The sequence below is a fragment of the Hermetia illucens genome, chromosome 3 (genome assembly GCF_905115235.1).
Source record: "Hermetia illucens chromosome 3, iHerIll2.2.curated.20191125, whole genome shotgun sequence".
NCBI lineage: Eukaryota > Metazoa > Arthropoda > Insecta > Diptera > Stratiomyidae > Hermetia > Hermetia illucens.
In genome coordinates, this window is record NC_051851.1 from 140069891 (window position 1) to 140090726 (window position 20836).

Consider the following 20836-nt stretch of genomic DNA (forward strand, 5'->3'; position numbering starts at 1 on the left):
CCCAACCGCAAAAGGAGTCGGAACGGCTGGTTTGACGATGAATGTAAGCTAGCAACTGAACGGAAGAATGCCGCATACCGAGTAATGTTGCATTCTCAAAGAACGCGGGCACGCGCAAAGACTTATCACGAACTCCGTCGAGCGGAGAAGCGACTTCACAGACGGAAAAAGGAAGCCTGGGAGAACCAACAAGTCTGTGAACTAGAAAAGTACAGGGAGCAACCGCACCAGGCGCGGAAGTTTTACCAACAAGTCAGCAGGATGAAGCCTTATACACCTCGATGCTTATCCTGCCGAGACAAAGAGGGAAATCTGATTTCCGACAGAATGGGCATATTAGAGCGATGGGTTGAGTACTTTGATGAGCTACTGAACAACCAGAACATCGGCGAGTTGGAGGTCCCGCCAACTGAAGACGACGGACAAATGCTGCCACCACCAAGTTTAGGAGAAACAGTCCGTGCAATTCATCGGCTAAAAAATCATAAGTCGCCAGGAGCCGATGGAATTACAGCCGAATTGGTTAAATATGGAAGCGACCAGTTGCACCAAGTGGTTCATCAACTTGTGCTCAAGGTATGGGACAGCGAATCAATGCCTGACGATTGCCAACGAGGCATGATCTGTCTCATAAATAAAAAGGGAGATATCACACAGTGCAGCAATTATAGAGGTATCACGTTGCTGAGTACCATCTATAAGATATTCTCCACTATCTTGCTAGGCCGGATAGCCCCATACGCCCAGAACATCATTGGCCCATACCAAAGATGCTTCACTCTAGGCAAATCAGCAACAAATCAGATTTTCTCTCTGCGGCAGGCGATGGAAAAACTGTTGGAATATGGACAACAATTGCACCATCTGTTCATCGACTTTAAAGCTGCCTATGATAGCATAGCCAGGGTAAAACTATACACGGCCATGAGAGAATTCGGTATCCCGACGAAATTAATAAGACTGACTGACCCTGACCAATGTGCGAGGCCAGATAAAAGCAGCAGGATCACTCTCAAGACCATTCGACATCAACAACGGTCTACGACAAGGGGATGCGCTATCATGCGTCCTCTTTAACCTGGCCCTCGAGAAAGTGATCCGTGATGCTGAGGTGAATGCAAGAGGTACGATCCTCTTCAAGTCCACCCAACTACAGACCTATGGTGACGATATCGACATCATGGGAAGAACCACCCGAGACGTGCAAACTGCCTTCATCCAGATCGAGCAGGCGGCGCGAGATCTTGGGCTGCACATCAATGAAGGCAAGACAAAATATATGGTGGCAACGTCAGCACCGAAGACGAATCAACCAACAACATCAACCCGCACTGGTCAAACACAAACACGAACAAGAATAAGGATAGGAGAATAGAACTTTGAGACCGTTGACAATTTCTCCTATCTAGGGTCGAAAGTCACAACCGATAACAACTACGATGATGAAATCCGCGCACGGTTGTTGTCAGCCAACAGAGCCTATTTCAGCTTACAAAGACTGTTCCGCTCGAAACGTCTCACCATAGGGTCAAAGCTCTTACTGTACAAGACTATGATCTTGCCAGTCCTCATGTATTCCTCGGAAACTTGGGTTCTTAGCAAGAAAAATTGCGAACTCTTGGCCGCGTTCGAGAGAAGAATCCTCCGAAGAATTTTTGGCCCCCTACATGAGGATGGACGATTCCGTAGCCTACACAATGACGAAATTTATGAGCGATACCATGACCGTCCGGTTGTGGATAAAATCCGGCTCAATAGGTTACGGTGGGCGGGTCACTTAATCCGTATGGATGAAGATGATCCCACCCGGAAAGTCTATAAGGGCAATATCTATGGTAGGAAAAGAAGACGAGGCAGACCCTGCCTAAGATGGAGCGATGGCGTGGGTCAGGACGCCAGACAGCTTTTAGGGATATCGAATTGGTGGACCTCGGCGCAAAACCGGGATGTCTGGAGTTCCTTATTAAGGCAGGCCTAGACCGGATACCGGTTGTTGCGCCGTTGATGATGATGATGATGAAAATAAGGAGCAGACGGCTCAACCTTGTGCAACCTGTATTTAATCGCATTGTCACGATCAGTGCTACGGTGTTATATAATTTGGTTGCCGCGTGCTCCACATGTAATTTGAAATTTAGCCTCTGGTCGATTTTTACGACCAAAATACTTGGGTGCCGGCTGGGGGGGGGAGTGTTTCTTCTGTGTTACAACTTTAACCTTTATAGATGTCCGCTTTTTCCATTTAGGGATAAGTGCTGCTTCCGTTTTATACCCTGCGGGCGATAGATCAGCCTTCTCCAACGAGGACATAATATCGAAAATTGCTAAATTCCCGTAAATCCCGGCCTATTCATGGAGGCGTGCAACAACTGTCAGCCTAGCCAGTGACCCGCGTCTCCCTGCTATGACAGCCTAGCCCCCTAACCAGTAAGCCATCCAGACACCAAATATACTCTTCCAGTGCGTCTTTAGCTATGTTAGATGCCAGGTCTTTCGAAATCGGAAGTGATTCTAATCAAATCTTTTATGGATTATTCGTTCGAATAATTTGTTATTATTGTTTAAAAAGCAACTGTAGGGTGAAGATCTACCGAAGGGTGTGCTTGGCTTGGGAATAATTATTAGCTTTTCCTTCTTTCACGGTATGCTATAAATACTGTAAATGCCTCGGCAAACATATTTGTCGCTATCTCTGCTCTTTTCACCTTAAAGCGGTGGAACATCGGCGGGGTGTACTTGAGCAGTGGGAAGGCTAGCGTTGTCCTTTGATTGTCAACTTTACTGTTTGGTACCCCAGGAGTGCAAGTCAGCTTTCTTAGTCGCTTGAAATGCTCGGTTTTACTTTTTATTATGGCCATCTACAACATTTTATTTATTTTTATTTCTGTTTCCTTGATTGCGTTCTGACTAACTTTTCGGCTTCTGTAGATTCACACTTCCACCAACAGTTCGGTACTCGTCCCGGGAAGTAATCCACTTTGGTATGAATGCATCATATGCTAACCATGCACACATTTTTCGTTAACTGTAGATCGTTATTATTTGCGTTTCCTTGCAACCTTGAATTTTGAAATTCTCCGTGCCGAATTTGTTAATTGACCTTACGGCTGCCTTCCGGGACTATTTTTTTTTATAAATTGCTTAATTTAAAGAAGTAGGTCAACCAGATGCTGAACGCGTGTATCTCTTGTATAAGAATAGCGACCTTCAGTGTCCTATGCCAGGGTTCCAGCATTCCATAAAATCGCGGCTGGTACGCAGTGATCTGATGGCGTCTGAAGCTTAGGAGTTTACCTAACTTTGTGTTGAATCGAACTGCATTCCCTCGTCAGTAATGACCTCAGGTGGAATTTCAGTACGTGGGATCCCTTGACAGAGGCTCTGTGCGAAATATTGTAGGCATCGCCTCTGACCACCATCATCTATAGGTTCACGCTGTCAATGATGGTGAGGCAATATCGCGGATCTCGCAAAAGACCGATAACGTCGAGGTGGATTGCATGGAAACGCTTGGTGGACCGAGTGACCACTCCTACCTCTCTCCTCACACGCTTTATAGTCTTACACTTGTGGCATGCGATGCACTATCTAGCCCAAGAATTAATGTCCTTGTTCATGGACGGCCAGAAATACTTTGCGGTGACTAACCGATGCTTTGTCCTAATGCTTTGGAGCGCCACATCGAGAACGTCGTGAAATACTTCGTCTCGAAAATCGACCGGGATATATGGCCTCGATTCCTTGTCTGAGGTCTCGCAGTACATACTGGATGATGAGCCGCAAAAAGGAAACTCCCTAAATGTGTTTTTGTTCTGAAAAACTGGGTTGTCCTTCTACGCCTTGGCAGTTGCTGAAAAATCGACGATCACGTGTTGAATATCGGAAGTGAGATGGGTAGTAAATTTAAATGCCAAAGGCAAGGGCACGCATTGTCGAGTTTTTGTTTTAAAGCAAAAGTGGGTGACTTACGGTCCGCGACCAATGTAAACTGGCTGCGGCAAGGCAATACCGGAAACATTTAATTGCGAGGTGCGCGGCTAATAACTCACGATCGTAGTTGCTATAGCTCCATTGAGCGGGATTCAGTCATTGAAAAAAGAAGCTTAAGAGCTGCCAGATTTGGTTCACCCTCGGGTGAAGAGCACTACCTACGGCAATGTCTGAGGCATCGACGAATACCACTTGGGAATGCAAGAAGTGTGGCATCCGCCAGCGGTTGCCTGGTGGTCTCAAATGCCTGGACAGCCTCTGAGAACTACACAATCAGACGGGAGTTTTTGGTTTTCGACCTAGACAAGAAGGCGTTAAAGGTCGATTGATAGTAGGGAAGTTTAACATACCCGAGAACCTTCGCAGATCCTCAACAGTTTTCGGAAGCGGGAGTTTGTGGTGGATTCACTCAAGGTTAATCATGTGGTGTGAAAGTTTCACCTGCTTTTCAAGAAATTTGCATTTTTCTGTACAAGAATGGCCTCAAGGAGACGTTGAAAAATACATTCGTGATGTTCCAAATGCTCAGCCTCAAAGGAAGACGCGACCAAAACATTATCCCAGTACACAAAACACAAGCTAAGTTTTCGAAAAACAGGGTGAATTAACCTTTGAAAAGTTTGCGCCTCAATACGCAGACCAAAAGGCATCCGTGTGAACTCGAAATGTCCGAAGGGTGTGTAAATTGCGGTTTGCAGAATGTTTTCGGGAGCTACAGGGATTTGATGCTACGCTGTAGCTAAATCGAAGGCCATGAAAACACGGCAGTTCGCGATATTGTGCGCAAAAGTCGTGGATGAGTGGTATGGGATTCAGACGTCTGTAATCGCCACATGGTTTGCATTCGCCGTAGGGCTTTGGGGCCATACGTAGTGGAGAAGATCAGCAGGAAAAGTATGTCGAATTCTTTCTTAGCAACAGCAAGCTTCTGGGGTGGTAATGGCCGCACCTTTGATGAGATATGGTCATAATGACACAGTGAAGTCCTCGGTGTTTAACGTAGGTACCTGTCGTGAGACTTAATCCTACGGTCCTCTTAAGACACGGATTGATTTTGTGACCACAATCAACAACGGTACCAGTCTATACCAAGTGCATGGCTTAGCATTCATACTAGTGGATGCAAGAATTACCTAAATCTCTACCGAACTATGGAGTACGGCACCCGTGTTGATACGCAACACCACGTCGAGGCCCGAAGGACCTCTTCTCGCTTGAGCATAACCACAACCACCATGAAACACCAACTCCAACCACAAATAACCGAGCTGTCCTCACATACAACAGGAGTTCACCCGAAGTATGTGAGTCCAAGGGCTTTCCCGGTTCCCATGGTACCAGTATACCCCTGGTAAGGTTTCGTGACCAATTTGCCACTTCAGATGAGTCCCCGTGCAGACTCGGGTCTGATCGCCCTGATTAGGCCTTTGGAGCATTCGCCTACTGAATCACGGCCGGCAAACCAAAGTGATTACAGCGTCTCCCGCCACCACTATGGAGGTTCTCCTCGGCCACTTGGTTTTGGTTTGGCCGATAGGGTTGCCGCCCCATCTTCCTCGCCGCCACCTTTGAGGACCGGTCATAATAACACAGGACATTCACGCCTAAGATGGGTATGCTGATGTCTACGATAATGAATCGCCAAGAAAGCGCTCGACTCAAGTTTTCCTGACTGTTGCCGTACGTGCGGATCGCCGGTTTCAAAGATTGAGGTATTAAATTTTGATGCCAGAATATGGTGAGAATCGATACTTCAGCGCCTGTTTCGCCGGCACAAGGGGTCGTAAATTATGAGACGACGTGGTGCTGAATCTTTTAGTGTCTGAATTTTTTAGTGAGAAATTGCAGGGGCTGGTACATTTTATAGTTTTTTCAGCGAACCTACGATGGTTCCGGCATGCCTACTATTCCGACGACCTACTATTCGATCGCCCGAACAGCCCCTGCCAACTCAGAGACCGTGGTTGTTAATGCTGCCACCATCTGCTACAAGTGAACCACCTGGATTTAGTTGTCGTGAGGCACCTTGCCACAAGGGTTGTAGCAGCTCGGTGCCAACTTTGCTACCACCCAACTGCTTCATTTCACGCGTTCACGTTAGCTCTGTTAGTAAGTGATTCAGTTTAGTCATCTGACTTAATGACACAGCGCTTTATGAGCTGCTCCTTTGGTGCTTACAAGAGCAGTCCTCGAGAACGTCGGAAACAGGCTCAACTATCTCCTCGTCCAGCCAGGCCAAGGTGCGATTGAAGTGACGCCTGGCAAAGCGAATTGCTGAGGAACCACGCTGCCGGGCTTCTACGCCAAAACAGCGGCACCCGTACGGCCACGGTAGTTACTGAGGGACTTGCCTGTATTTCGGTGGATATCGTGAGCGGAAGCGAACAACTCACAAGAGAAAAAATACGCAAGTGGAATGAGTGCAGAGACGAGCAGAAAGAAAGAGCGGGGAATAAAATGGTCCTGCACCATCTCTTGCAGCGTCCTTTTTTTTGTTTTTTTGCTAAAGAGAAAGTGGTAACGTTGAATCTTGCGGCCTGACGTATTTTACTTTTCACAAATCTGTTAATTTTAGTCAATTCAATTAAGCATTAACATAAATAAATAAAAATTAACAAAAAAATGTAGATTGTTGCTGGTGTGGCAAAGTTTCTAGTCCGGATACTTGAGTTGGAGTCGAGGAATACTTCACTATCGCTGGTTGTGTTTCACTTCCTGGGCGGGGTTCACTTGTCCATTTGGCTGGTTGGACAGTCGTTTACTTCCCTGGCTCTTGTGAACTCGATTCGAAGATGACAATTTTCTTAGTAACTTTAGAGCGACCGCAAGGAATGAAAGCCTTTACTTGTACGCGCAGGTTGCGATTGCGAAATTTAACTATAGGTTTTCCGTGCAAGGGGGCGCGACGCTTTTGTTTGGGGCTACGGATACATTTGGCTGCTTTCCGCTTGAACCTTCACACAGAAACAACGCCTGATAGACCCAATTGTGTCTGGCGGCTGGGGAGCCTCAATGCGCTCCGGAAAACCTTTTTGAATTTTATACAAAGCTTGTCTAAGTCCGCTACCCGGACGGGAAAAACATCGCATCAGTAATCTAAATTCACGAGTTTTCTTGGTAGACGGGAAGGCAGACAAAAATCAATTCAAGTCCAAACTTGGGATTATCAGGGTCACCAATTTATTATTATTATTTTGGAACATTTTTTTTAAATCACTTATATTTACAACTTTTAGAAAAATGGAAATTCTCAGAGAGGAGTTCTTCTCTCTTCTGACTCGTTTCTGTACTGACACCGGAAAACAATTTTTGCAGTCAAACATAGTTTTCTGAAGTCAGGACCACCACGATTCATCATCATGTCCGTGCATTCAACATGTAAGTTGCTCGCTCCACCACACTAGTTTCAATATCATAAGTGGAATTGGTTCCCTATTGAATTTGTTCGAAGCCTAAGGCTGAACTCAGATTTTCATTAATGGACTTAGGGCTACACCCACTCGGATCAAGGTCAGTAAAACACAAACTTGAATTGTTTTTATCATGCCTTTGTTGTGTTCTTTAATGAATAGTATCGTAGTTTCAAAAGGAGCAAGTGTGGGTCGATGGTAGGAGAACCTCTTTTGTCAAGACAGCTAAAACTCGAGAGCTCCTTATACCTGGGGTGCACTATTTATGACTATATCGGTAGTCACACTTTAGCTGATGATTGGATTATTGATTAGCTTCAAGTTTTCTTTCTAGTTTTCTTGGAAATATCCTCTATCCAGCCTCCCCCTCACATCACGTCAAGGCATCCTACCTCATCGATAATCTTAAATTATTCAGGTAGCGGAACCACCCATGCTCAGGACATTGACAGAACCAACTTCAGTGGCTAAAAATTATATTCCTTGCTTTAACGTTCGCGTCATTATAAAGCCTCGATTTCGCCACAAAATGCCGCCTTTTGTTGTCATTTGAACTTGATTTTATCTTGTTACCAGGTTTCATGCATTTTCAAAAAAATCATTTCTAATTTTAGAATGCAGACACTCTTGGAAGCTCAATACTGAGTAGAATCTGTTATCCTATTTTTAAAAAGTATATGGCTAACGCCTCCTTCCTAAGCGGGCGTCCTGCGTTTATTTGTGGACCTAAGGTGACGTAAGCGTAGTAATATTATACAACATTGGTATTGACAGTATCAATTGTAATTATATCAATGCGGAAAAATTGAAAATGATATTCTCCCTTACAGCGTAATTCGCCCCATTGTCTAACCATCAAGTATTCTCGATGTATTTCTGATAAAATGGCGCACATGAAATCAAGACTAATTCCAAAGAATAACTTAAATAAGAACGAAAATAAAGATATTTTAATGATAGCAATTGGAACCATATCTAAATTTAGCCTATTTATTTTTATCTTCTTTGCAGACGGTTGAAGACCTCGAGAATCGATGCATGGAATCAGGCATCGAAATTGTAACTAGACAATCATTTTTATCGGATCCTGCCGATGCCGTACGTAATTTGAGACGACAGGATGCTAGGATAATTGTAGGACTTTTTTATGTAGTTGCGGCACGACGTGTGCTGTGTGAAATGTATAAACAAAATTTATATGGACGAGCCTATGTGTGGTTTTTTATTGGTAAGTAGATATGTGAATACCTTCCATGTAACAGAAATTAGCAAATGTGTCATTCCAAAATGATATTGTTCCTGAAATTCGATTAGTGAAAAGTGCTTTTTTACTTCAAAGTCGGAAATCTTTTTTTGTCAATTTCTTGCAAAAGATACAATATTATCTTCCTTGATTTGAGGAATTTTATCACCCATACCTAATACCTTCGGTCTTCCTTGTCAGCATGCATCTTCAGTACAGAAAAATAACTCGAGGTTCCCCTGATTTGATCAATTTAATTCACAATATTGTTTCTTATGTATATCTTACGAAAGTCTCATTTAATTTCTGCCAAAACAAGATGAATGGATACTTCCTTCATCGATAACATACATATCATCATTTGCTTCATTTCATCCTCTGTTCATTCATTCTCATCATTCTCTTCCGCTATGTCTTAGAACGCATTGGAAATTATCATCTTTATGCAAACATAATAAGGCAGGGGAGCTATGCGAATGGGCGTTGAAAGGAAATGGGGAGAAAGGTCGTGAAAGGTGGATTCCATCCAGCTTTGTACTTTATATCGAAACAAATGATCCTTGACAATAAGTTCAAGTAGCTGGTATTTGTGTGCCAGTAGAGGGAAGAAGAGGGAGGGGAGGGTATGACTTGAAAATTTTGTTTGGTTGAAAAATTAAATGTGGAAGGTACATATGTACGTATGTAAAAGACCCCACATTTTTGGAGGCTGGAAGAAATCTACCAATTTGTTATCAATAGATTTAAGGTAGATCCTAATTTAAACATTATCCTCAAAGTATCTTGATTTCTTCAAATTTGTTCTGTTGAGACTAATATTAAAAGACGATACAATTTAATTGTTTTTCAAAGTAAAAATAGCAAAAATTCGTCTTCTATCCTTGGCATAAAAGAGAGCGGTAAGCATGAATTTTCGGCCCAGGAGGAGGATGGACGATTCCATAGTCTACATAACGACGATATCTATGAGCGGTGAACAAAATCCGACTCAACAGGTTGCGGTGGGTGGGTCACCGAATCCATATGGATAAGGATGATTCAGCCCGGAAAGTCTATAAGCGCAACATCTATGATATAAAATGCCGTAAGTGTCTCAATCACAACGCCTTTGGAATGCTGGTTTCTCATGAGCATGTACTGTTCGCTTACGAACTACTTGGAGCAGTATATCGCGTACCTGGATGAGGGCGGTCCGCGTCCACGCGGAACCCTATTCATCCTGAGGGTCGTTGCGAACGCGATCTCCCCTATGTAACACAGCAAGATTGCCCAGTGCAAATCCTGCCACCGTGCTATACGCAGTGGAGAGGAATTGTTGGAAAAGCTGTTGAAACACGATTTGTTCCCTTTGAATGTCTCGTGAAAAGTTTATACGTTTGAGAACTCTAGGAGCCTGAGTGATACTGACGCTATGTGTATGAATGTTGGAGGAAAGGCGTTGATCCAGTCATGTAGACTGTTGGATAGATGGTATGTCAGTGACCATATTCCTATTGAGATCGTGCTGGTCAACGCTAACCCGTTGGAACCCCGCGATTTTATTATTCTCTTTAGGGAAAATGTCACTGCGTCCTTAAAGAACTATTGTGCCCCTTTTGCTGGTTATAGTGTACCTATTAATCATCGTATCTCACGCAAGCCTATAACCGTCAGGAACTTTAGTATATTCCTTACTTCCAGATCTTTCCCCTTTTTATCCGGTAAGTGTTTTCCGTGTCCGGATAGCTGCGTGGTTAGAGCACAAGGCTGTTGTACGGAAGGTCGCGTTCGAATCTCACTGGTACCAGTGAGATTTGTATCGTCATTTGACGTCGGATACCAGTCGACTCAGCTGTGAATGGGTACCTGAATCAAATCAGGGTAATAATCTCGTGCGAACGCAATGCTGACCACATTGCCTCCTACAGTGTGCTGTGCCCAGGACATATATAGAAGTTACATCACACTGCAGGCAGTGCCGGTAGATATCCCTAGCTTGCCTAGGTGATAGTTTAGCCGAAAGTGACCAGTGAGAATTCCCACTATAATTCCGAGGTTCTCTTTGGGGAGGTTGAATCAATCCTTTGTGCGCATTTGTTTGTATCCCCCAATAAGCACTATGGACTGCTCCATTTCTGGTAGCCCCGTCCAGTATAGTTCCTTCAACCGTTCCTCTTCATTTCTTACTATCATAGCCATGAAATCGTTTCCGATTTCACAGAAGGGTTCTGGCCTGTGTAAAGACGTCCTTGCTCCCTTCTCGGCTAGTTTGTCCGCTGCCTCATTGCCTTACAACCCAACATGGTCTGGAACCCAGAGTATACAGACCTTGTTGGACGACCCGAGTGTATTCAGTCTCTCAAGGCATTCCTATACCAGTTTAGAGTTCCCCTGGTTGAATCTAAGTGCCTTGATCGCTGCTTGGCTGTCGGTGAGAATAGCGATGTTCTGCCTCTGCAGATTCTTTGCAGATTAAAGGAGGCACATTTGTCTACGCGTATATTTCCGCTTGGAATATGCTAGTTTTCATACCCATTGGCTCCAAGTACATTTTCCATGGGCCAATGACCTCAATAAATGTTCGCTCTGCTGTAAGGGATCCGTCAGTGTATCAAGTAATCATTTGTTAGTTCAAGCCATATGCCTCATCCACGCTTTCCCAGCTTGCCTTGTTACTCCAAAGTGTTTCAAACTTCTTGTCGAAGTGATACTCATTATCATGTTATCCCTTGGTATCAGTAATTCGGGATACCGCCTAGAAAGAATATCAATCTTCCTACTGATACTCCCGGCCATCCTGAATCCTCCTTGCCTGCTTCTGTATGTTCAGGTGGAGAGGGGTTAATCTCTTTTGGACCTCCAGGGATGCCATTGGGCGTCTCCTCATTGCCCCACTGATACACACGCATACCAGTGTTTGGAGTTTGTTCAATTCCCTAGCTTGTGTGTTGAGTTCGGTTCTTTCTGCCCAGATTACTGCTCCATAAGTAATCATGGGCCCATACTATTGCAGTATATATCCAAAGTAGTATCTTGGTCCAGTTTGGGTTCTATCACATAGGGTATCCTCATATTTGCCCCTACAGATTAAAACAATGTCGTCCGCGTTATCCTGGACCTGTATTCCAGTATTTGTTAGCCCTCTTCTCACAGAACTTCCTTACCTGCATGCTTCCTTCTTGCAGACCGCGAATCTGTCCCCGGTACACCCAGGGCTCCTGAGCCAATATTATTCTAATGTTTTCCTTGGAACTTGCCCTTGCCAGTACCTCAGATACAGCTTTCGCATGGCAGAGGTTTATCTGAGCTATCCTAGTGCTGATTATTGGCTCCGTTATTGTTTGGAGATCTTCTCCATTGTCAGAGCGTTGTCCTCCTCCTCCGGGTTAGGAGTTCCGCCTTGCCATAGCCCTCCGTAGCACGGTAGGGTCTAACTTACTCACTGCTGGGGGAGCTTAATTCGGCTTTTGAATGCATTGCTTATGGGGATGATTTCCTTATTCTTGGTGAGGGGAAAAACCGACTTGAGTTCGAGCAGTGGGGTACTAAGTACATGCGGATCGTCAATGCGTGGTCTGTTAAGCTCGGTGTCGCGGTCTCAATGAAAAAAAACCGTCGCGATGTTGCTGAAAGGCAACTTATCTCGTTTGCCACTTGTCAAGTTGAACAGAATGAATCTGAAATACCGGAAGACAGTGATATATTTGGGAGTCACAATCACGGAACGCATGTGCTTACTTTCGCAGCTGATCAAGCTCAGAACGTGTTTAACTAAATAGATGTGTATGTTGAGACGTGTGATGAGGCATGACTATGGTCTAAGCAGAAGGGCAGCTTCATCCATATATGTGGGACTTGCATGTTCTTCGTATGGGTCCTCTTTATTGTATCATTTTGGGTTAACGGTGAATGGTAGTAAATTGCTCTACGCTTATCAGCGAGTGGCATTTTGAACGTGTCTGTCTGTATGATGCACGGTTTCGACCAACGCCATGCAGGTATCTTTGGATGTTCCACCTTTAGTCCGGCATGGCAAGGCCTGCAGGATCACAAAGGGCGTACCTTTGCTGCAAACAGATTTAGTCAGTAGTAGTCATGTGAAGCGGTTAGGGCTATTGCGTTCAAAAGATTGTTGGATGAGAGCGCCACATCTAAGTGGCAGATTAGATGCAATGAATGTGGGAAATGTTTCGGCGATATCCTAAACGGCCTCTTCCAATGGGCTACCCTGCTTGGGCGTTGGCCAAGCTCGCGCACTAGCTCCTGGATTTTTAATTAGAGGACCGTGGTTGCTCTCGTTCCGGGCTGCCGAAACTTAACTTCGGAACGATGGGGTAATCAAAAACTACTGGAACAGAAAAGGCTAAAAGGTTAGGAATTATACTTACGTTGATTGGCTTGGATTTAGTTAAAGAAAACACTCGCGTTTCCACTTCTACAAACCTTTTATTACTAAACACAATATTCTACTTTTTTCTTTTTAACAATTTCACTAACTAATTCTATAAGCGAGTTAAAGAAATTACCGCGCGAAATAAAGTGTTCCCGGTAGAACACTTTAGCTCTGTTCAGAGGCTTTTTGACTACTAAAAATTAAAAGTAATGCTATTCTTTAAGTCACCTATGTTTGACTCTTCCGTGTTTACACATTGTTTTGAAAGTGTTCTTGTACACAACACAATAACACTTGTTTATTATTATAAATTTTCTTGCTGGCGGCAAATCGACACCTGCTGTTGCGCTGCGAATTGATGACACGGAAGAAAGTCATGTCGAGGCCAAATATACCATTTGTAAGTAACATGCTGATGCAATGGCGGAAAAGAATCTCGCGATGTCCAAACAGGCCATTTGCATAGCATGTGATGTAACGACGGAAGAGGTTAAATGCGCAGGCAGACTGGGTTTCATGGGACTAGCTCCAAAGATGCGGCTGCTGGAGAAAATCCGGCGAAATCGCTTAAACAGGAAAGTTGGGATCACGTTTGAGTAAAATATGTCGCTGCCAGAGGAAGTTCTATTGTAGACTTTTGTTTTGAAACCGGTTTAGTAGCTTGAATGAGTTTCTCTTCTCGCGTAACCCTCAGGTTCAGGTACTGAACGTTATCATTGATTTTAGCTAGTGTTTGGCTAACAGCGATGTGCGTCGACGCACTAATGCATACGAGCGTGTTGCCTTTCGACGAGGGATGGAGTTCCTCGACGCTGCTCCGTCTGCAGTATGGTGAGTGAATGCTTATATTGGTCGCGTTCCTTGTGTTTTGAGTTATCTTGGAATGTCTTACGTGTTTTTTGTTATACGCTGTGCGGTAATTAATTGGTGGAAAAGTTTCATTGCCGATCTGTCTGTGTCGACCCGACAACTCGAGGAGGACGATCAGAGATCGTGGGTTTTCATCTGAAGTGGCTCTTGTCACGAAGCATGACCGTAGGTTATCTGATATCGGAACCGGGATGGCCCTTTAAGAGCAAGGATAATTCCTTGAATATATGCTCTCGACGCAGTTATTTGGGGTTGGTCCACTTGTGGCAGTTTAATGTTGGTTGCGGTTGTTCCCATATCATGGGCTGAGCCACATTAAATCCTTAGGATCTTCCACTGGGGAATATGTATCTCCCAGTTATGGACGCATTGCATCCTACGGCGATGCATTTTGACACATGGGAGCTCTTTTCGGAGAGACACCTCCTCTACTAGGTTAGTCTAGTCATACCCCTATAAAAGTCGGCTCATCCAAACCTTTTGCAGACCAGCCTGAAATCTTTCTTGGTTTTCGAAATACTGGTTCTCTGTCCTTGGCTCTACTCATAGTGAGAAGAAGATTGCCTGGTGATCGCTTTGGGTGTAACTCTTGCTGCCTCGTCAGGACATACCACGCGCCATTTTAAACAAAGGTCTACTAGCAGGCTCCCTCATCCGGTAGTCGTTTACACCACCTTCGTTGGCCAGAACTATATTCAAGTCCACAAAAGCGTTTAATAGACAGCGCCTCCTTGCTTTTCATTCTCTGGTACCCTAATCTAGGGCCCAAGCATTGAAGTCACCAGCAGTTACCTTTGGACTTCATCCCCATGCATCAATTCAGTATTTTCTGGAATTCAGACAGTTACAGACTCGGTGGGGCGTAGCAGTTGTATGCATATACTTATACCAGTTATCCTTGCCTACACAAAACTACAGACTGCTTAATTCATACTGCGTTGTATGATTTGGTAAGCGTACGTCTATGTATCGTTTCATCAGTCGAAACTGTGACCTATAGTTAAAATCAAGGTTTCTGTTATGCTTCCCCTCCTCTCCTAAGTGCATAGGCTCTTTCCTTGTCTTGCCTGTCTTCTAGAAACTATGCTGACTTAGTTTTTTTCAAATCGCTATGCTCCTCGGTCAAATCCTTAATACGTAAGTCCAGAAATGTATATTTGACCAGTGTTAAAGACTCACTAGAGTGCGGAAAATTCAAACCTTGCTGGTCCCACATTCGCAGCTCCCGCTATCCTGCCCAACTATTTCCTCCGTCTATTTAATTTTCTGGCTCCTCAGCTAACTCCCGCCAAGTATCTTATGATTTACTCTACTCTACTTTTCTTCAGTCTATGTTCCCCTTGCTTCCTCCTCACCTCTTCCGCTAGTGGATGTAGCTTGCCCCGCATCGCCTACCATTCCCCTTCTTACCCATTTCCTTGTCGAGTACCTACGATGTTCTTCCAAGTCCAGTTCTCAGCAACATGAATACAATTTGAATTGAATATTTATCTTCCGTCCAACCTGAAATCATCAATTAAAAAAAATCCATTAATTACAAAGGAGTTTTTACATGGCTAATGTCCTAGTCAGTGAGCCTATTACTCAGGCGGGACAAACCAAATGCAAATAGCAATCCATTTCACCTTCTCTTAACTCCTTTATTTCCGCTGCGATTAATGGTCAGTATATGGTTCCAGCATAGCCGCCCAAATTAAAATAAAAACAACCCTCCAGGATCTATGTGTGCCAACGAAATAAAAAAAAAAATATAATGATAAAAGGAACAATTTGAAATTCCCCGAAAAATTTTCCATGTGACTCGTTGGGGGAGAAGAGAAGGAGCTGAGCGAGTTCGATTCATAAATTTCGGGCCTATGTCAAATGCAGATATCATAAAAGGGTCGAACCACGTTTAGTACTTAGCTGCTGGTGGTAGCCTTCATTGGAAATTTATGGAATAAGAGTATCAATTTGCTTTCGGTATCTGTTGCGCTAAATACGTGGAGAATAATAATGACAATGGGTCGTCATGTCTCTGAGCTTTGAAAGTCCAACCGTTTAGAATGTAGAAAAAGTAATGGCGACTAATGTATTTATTTGACGTTAGGATGAGGGAGATTAAAATGATAAATAATGGAGGGCTGGCATCAGACTGCAGGTGAACGAATTTTTGGTTGGAATTATGGAAACGGCTGAATGGTCCATGCTGTGGTTGGTTTTTACATATACAGGTTTTAATAATCGAACCTAGATCTGCCAGATATATCAGGCGCGTATCACGGATTGTAGATAATAACATGAACCATGGAGCCAGCTGCACATATGATATGTTAATCTTGTATTCCTAGGCAAGCAAAATCTTTCGGTTGGTATTTTTTAGCTCTTCCTAAACTTTCATAAAAGATCGATAATCCTGGATGAAAGAATCGGTGTCTCTGACGGGTGAATTCCGGTAAGTGATTCCAGCGGCCCAGCCCCCAGATAAGTGCTCCTTTTTGAAGGCTTTGTGTAAAACAAAAGTTTATTCAAATCTGTCTGTCTTTCTTCCTTCTTCAGGAGGTGGAAACCTTCCAAAGACTTTGGTGCACATGTGCCAGTGTGTGGGATTTTCATCCACAAACCAACCCGTGATCTCTTTTCCGCATAACCGCGGGGTGGACATGACTATAGCCTTCCCCCTCCACCCATTCGCAACTGCACCTTTCTCGCCTCCTCTGCCTCTCTTTGCCTGAGTTTGCCCCACCATGTTGTTAACTGCATTCGAATTCTGCTGGCACGCGAGCATTTTCCTAATTATATTTTCTCGTGCTACCGTTTCTCTCAATTTCTCCTCTAAACGCTTCCTTTTCTCCGCTGCTCTAATAGAGTGGACGAAAACATGCTGCGGGTCCTCTGGAATACCGTCGCAGTTGGGACAGTTGGGTGAGTTGTCCAGCTTAAACCTATCGAGGTATTTGTGATACCCGCCATGCCCCATGAGAAACTGTGTGTGATCATAGTTTATCCCACCATGCGTTCTCTGAGTCTACACCTTGATGGAGGGAATCACTCTATGGTTCCATTGACTCTTTTCCGCGCGTTCCCATTCATGATGCCACCTTCTTAATGATTCCTTCCTTTCGGCGTTTTTTTACTCGCCGAGTGCATCACAGATGCCCGTCATCTCATAGGCTTATGCATTGCAGCCTAAGTTAACGCTGTGTATATCAGTATAGAGCTCACCACTCTAGCTATAAGCAGCCTCTCGCCAGGGCCATGCTAACATTGGACATTTTTTATGCAAACATGATGTAAGTGTTGCTTGAAATTTAGCCATGCATCTATCATCACTCCAAGGTACTTAATTGGTGATTTTGAAGCGTTGAAATGCTTCCCCATACGACGACTGGTTTCCTTACGCCGCTTCATACCGCCTATGTTTTATCCTCCGCTAGTGCAAGACCTGCTTCTTTCAGCCACTACTTGATAGCAGTGATTGCTTTGGATGAATATAATTTCATATTCGCCAACAACAATCATCGGAATGTCATCGTCATAACTCCACCATTGGCTATCTGGGAAACTGGGATATCGAGGAAATCATTATACATGATGTTCTACCACAGCGGTCCCAAAACAGAGGCCTTTGGAATACCTGCGAAGACAATGTGTTCTTTAGTTCCATTGTCGGTATAATATCGCAGCCTTCTACCTGCCAAAAAATTGTCGACAAGCGCAGTTAAGTAACTGGGTACACCAATCGCCACTAAAGACCTTCTTAGAGGGTTCCAATTGGCCGAATAGAACACATCATAGTACTCTTTCCGTGCATCGAATTTTCAGCTAAGCCTATGATCAGTTTGGCGTCGACGTTTGATCTGGCCGTACTGAATCCGAATTGTCGGTATGATAGGCCTCCCAGACTCTCTACAGTCTATAGGCAGCATTTTCTCCATAGTGTCCAATAGAAATATAGGTCTGTACAAAAATGGGTCACTAGGGGACTTAACAGGTTTAGACTACAATACACCTTTGTCTTCTTTATGTCGCGGAAAAATCCCATCTCTGCAAATACAACTTAAGGGCTCTACAAATACAATTTAAGGGCTTGGTATGCCGTTGATGCCTGGCGCTTTGTTATCTCCCAGCCTACCTTTCGTCGCCACTAAGGGGTATTACAGTCATATCTAAAGGTGTCTGTAGACTGTAACCACTGGAGCTCTCCTGTGGAAACAAACTCCGAACAATTTGCAGTATTAGATCGGGGCATGTAATTTGCGAAGCCGCCTGAACTTTGAATTTCCCCATTATAACCCTGTGAACGCTTTCCCATTGGTCTATATCCACGCAGACATATAGACGCATTGTAGTTTGAAACAGTCCCTCTTGTTTCATTGTATAGCTAGCTTCAGATTTGTGCGAGCTTCCTTGTAGACACGCTGCTTCACCTCCTGGTCAATCCTACCAATTGCCCTCTGAGCCGCTCGTCTAGCCCGATAACACGCCGACCAAAGATGAGAGAATTCACTATTCCACCTGCAGTTTGGTCTTCAACTGAGGAAAGTATAACGTCTCAGCATCGATAAGTCGAATGCCGTCACGATACTCTTCGTGATATGGAGGGCTCTTTCCAAAGGTGTGTCTGGTATGGTACCCTGGTTCAATTCTACACCTATGAATGTTCACTCGGCAATTGTTTTCGCAGGCCAGGCTTGCCTTTTCAGTAAGTATTAACCTGGCCATCGCTAGTTGATATGATGTCTAATTATGCGAAAGCCTTCAAGAGACAGCGCTCTCTTGCCCACGTCAATAAGAATATCAATCTTCCTGTGGTTTACACAGCTCCCCGCCTCACTGATATTCCCGGCCATCCTGAAGATAGCCCTCCTTGCCTGTACCTCTATGTGCAGATAGAGAGGGGCCCCATAGCCCCACTGATACACACACTAGCCAGTCTTTGTAGTTTGTGTAACTCCCTCGCCTGTGTGCTCAGTTTAGTTCTTTCTGCCCAGATTACCGCCCAATAGTATTGCAGTGTATATCTAAAGTAGTATCTTCGGGCTGCAACCCCATTTTTTCCTGTAATGGACCCACAAGTCATCAGAGCCCTGCGTCTTCCAGTGTGATTTTTGATCTAGTGTAATTCCCAAATATGCTTCTCGTTCCATCTCCATGTCATGTAACCTTATGGCTCTCAGCTAAGTCCAGTCTGGATTCTATCATATAGGGTGTTTGTTTGCCCCTACAGATTAAAAAACACTGTCGTCCGCGTTATCCTGGACCTGTATTCCGGTATTTGCTGGCATGTTCAAGAGTTCGTCCATCACCATACTCCATATAAGCGGGGATAGTACCGCGCCCTGTGGACAGACTTGAGAAGTCTTCATGACAATAGAATTTGTACCTGTCCGTACTTCTATTTGCCTAGTCTCTTGCATTTTGTGCATCAACAAATCCAGGATATTTCTTGGCTCTTGTATTTCTCTGTGCGATATGTTGTCGAATGCTCCTTCGATATCCAAAAACGCGCACAGTGCTATTTCCTTTGTTTCTGTGGTATCCCGGAGTACCTCCGTCAGCTGATACAGAGCAGTTTCAGTCGACGGTCCTGCTCAGTAAGCGTGTTGACAATGATGCAGGGGATTACGCTTTAGAATGTTAGTTCTAATATAGTTGTCTATGACCTTCTCCACCGATTTGAGTACGAACGATGTTAGGCAAATCGGTCTGAAAAATTTAGAGTAAAAAGGATCCTTTTCGCAAGGCCACTTTTAATTGTTGTTGGGGTGTTTGGCAGAATGTTGTCGCCTACCGCCGTCGGGTAGGACCCCGGGAAATGAGTTCTGAGAAGTAGGTGTACTCTGACCTCCACATTCTCGGTAAATGTTCAATTTTCCTTCTTCAAACAGACAGAAGACATTGCCCCGTCTATGGTTACAGCTTCGTAAAATCTGGTTGCTTCTGGGATTTGTTCGACCCCTTCACAGAATTCCCTGAAGTTGGTCCGTTTTACTTCCCAGATCGCGTTGCTATACGCAGTTAGTTCATTTTTGTACCACAGCCAGTTCCACCATGGTACCTCCCTTGATGACTTAACGGTCTTAGCCGGACAAATGGTCTCATATACGTCAATGACGATTGTGTTGAGTTTTTCCACTACTGTTTCTAGTTCCAATTCGCTCCTGATGTCACCGTCCCCTTGAAGGTGAACTATGTTGCTGCTTAGGTGGGTTGCATAGGAATCCCAATCCGTTCTCCTGGGATTCCTAATTATTCTTTTTATTTCGAAGTTGCTCTCAACGTCGAAACTGATTCTTCGGTGATCAGAAATAGAGGGCTCCTCCGACACCCTTCAATTCCTGACCACCTCATTCATTAGAGTATTTCCTAGAATTATGTCTAGTACCTCTTTTGAATTAATTAAAACTTGCTTTTTTGTATTGCAAACACCGATATTTCGAAAAACACTTGTTCTTTTCGTCAGTGCTAACAAATCTTGGAGTTGTTCCCGAAATATCGGTATTTGCAACACCAATAAATAACACTAGCGAAGAGAAAAAAGTAAGTTTTAATTATTTCAAATAATTTAATCGCTAGAAATATCGCGAAATTACACTTAGATAGTACCTCTTGTCTAGTGCTGGTCACAAATGTCCAATTCAAGAAGGTACTCACCTTTTCGTTTAATGTCGCTGCTTCCCCAGACTTCATGATGGTCGTTGTTACCGCAGCCAAAGACAAGTGGTAACGCCCTCTTCTAACAATACTTTATTAGTTTAGTGACTAATGAGCCTTGGATAGCCACAAGGTTCCCGGTCAGGGACTCTGAGAGACAAATATATTTTAAGTTACGTTTGAGAATTATGCAAGCTCTTGATTTTTCAAGAGCTTCTTTCATAAGAGGAGTCCCAAATTGTCTGTATGCTTCCTCCTTGCGGGTCGCGAATTTGCACTATTGCAATGTTCTCCTTGGGACTTACCCTTGCAATT

General features: G+C 44.1%; 1 protein-coding gene across 5 annotated transcripts in view; it reads left to right on the forward strand.

The window, feature by feature from the left end:
* LOC119651982 (gamma-aminobutyric acid type B receptor subunit 1) overlaps positions 1-20836 on the forward strand; it is a 768875-nt gene that overhangs the window by 473076 nt on the left and 274963 nt on the right. For all 5 annotated transcript variants that reach the window (XM_038055893.1, XM_038055894.1, XM_038055896.1 and 2 more), the window contains exon 5: positions 8412-8628. In XM_038055893.1, coding sequence (XP_037911821.1) covers positions 8412-8628 — 217 coding nt within the window. The remainder of the gene's footprint in view (positions 1-8411; positions 8629-20836) is intronic.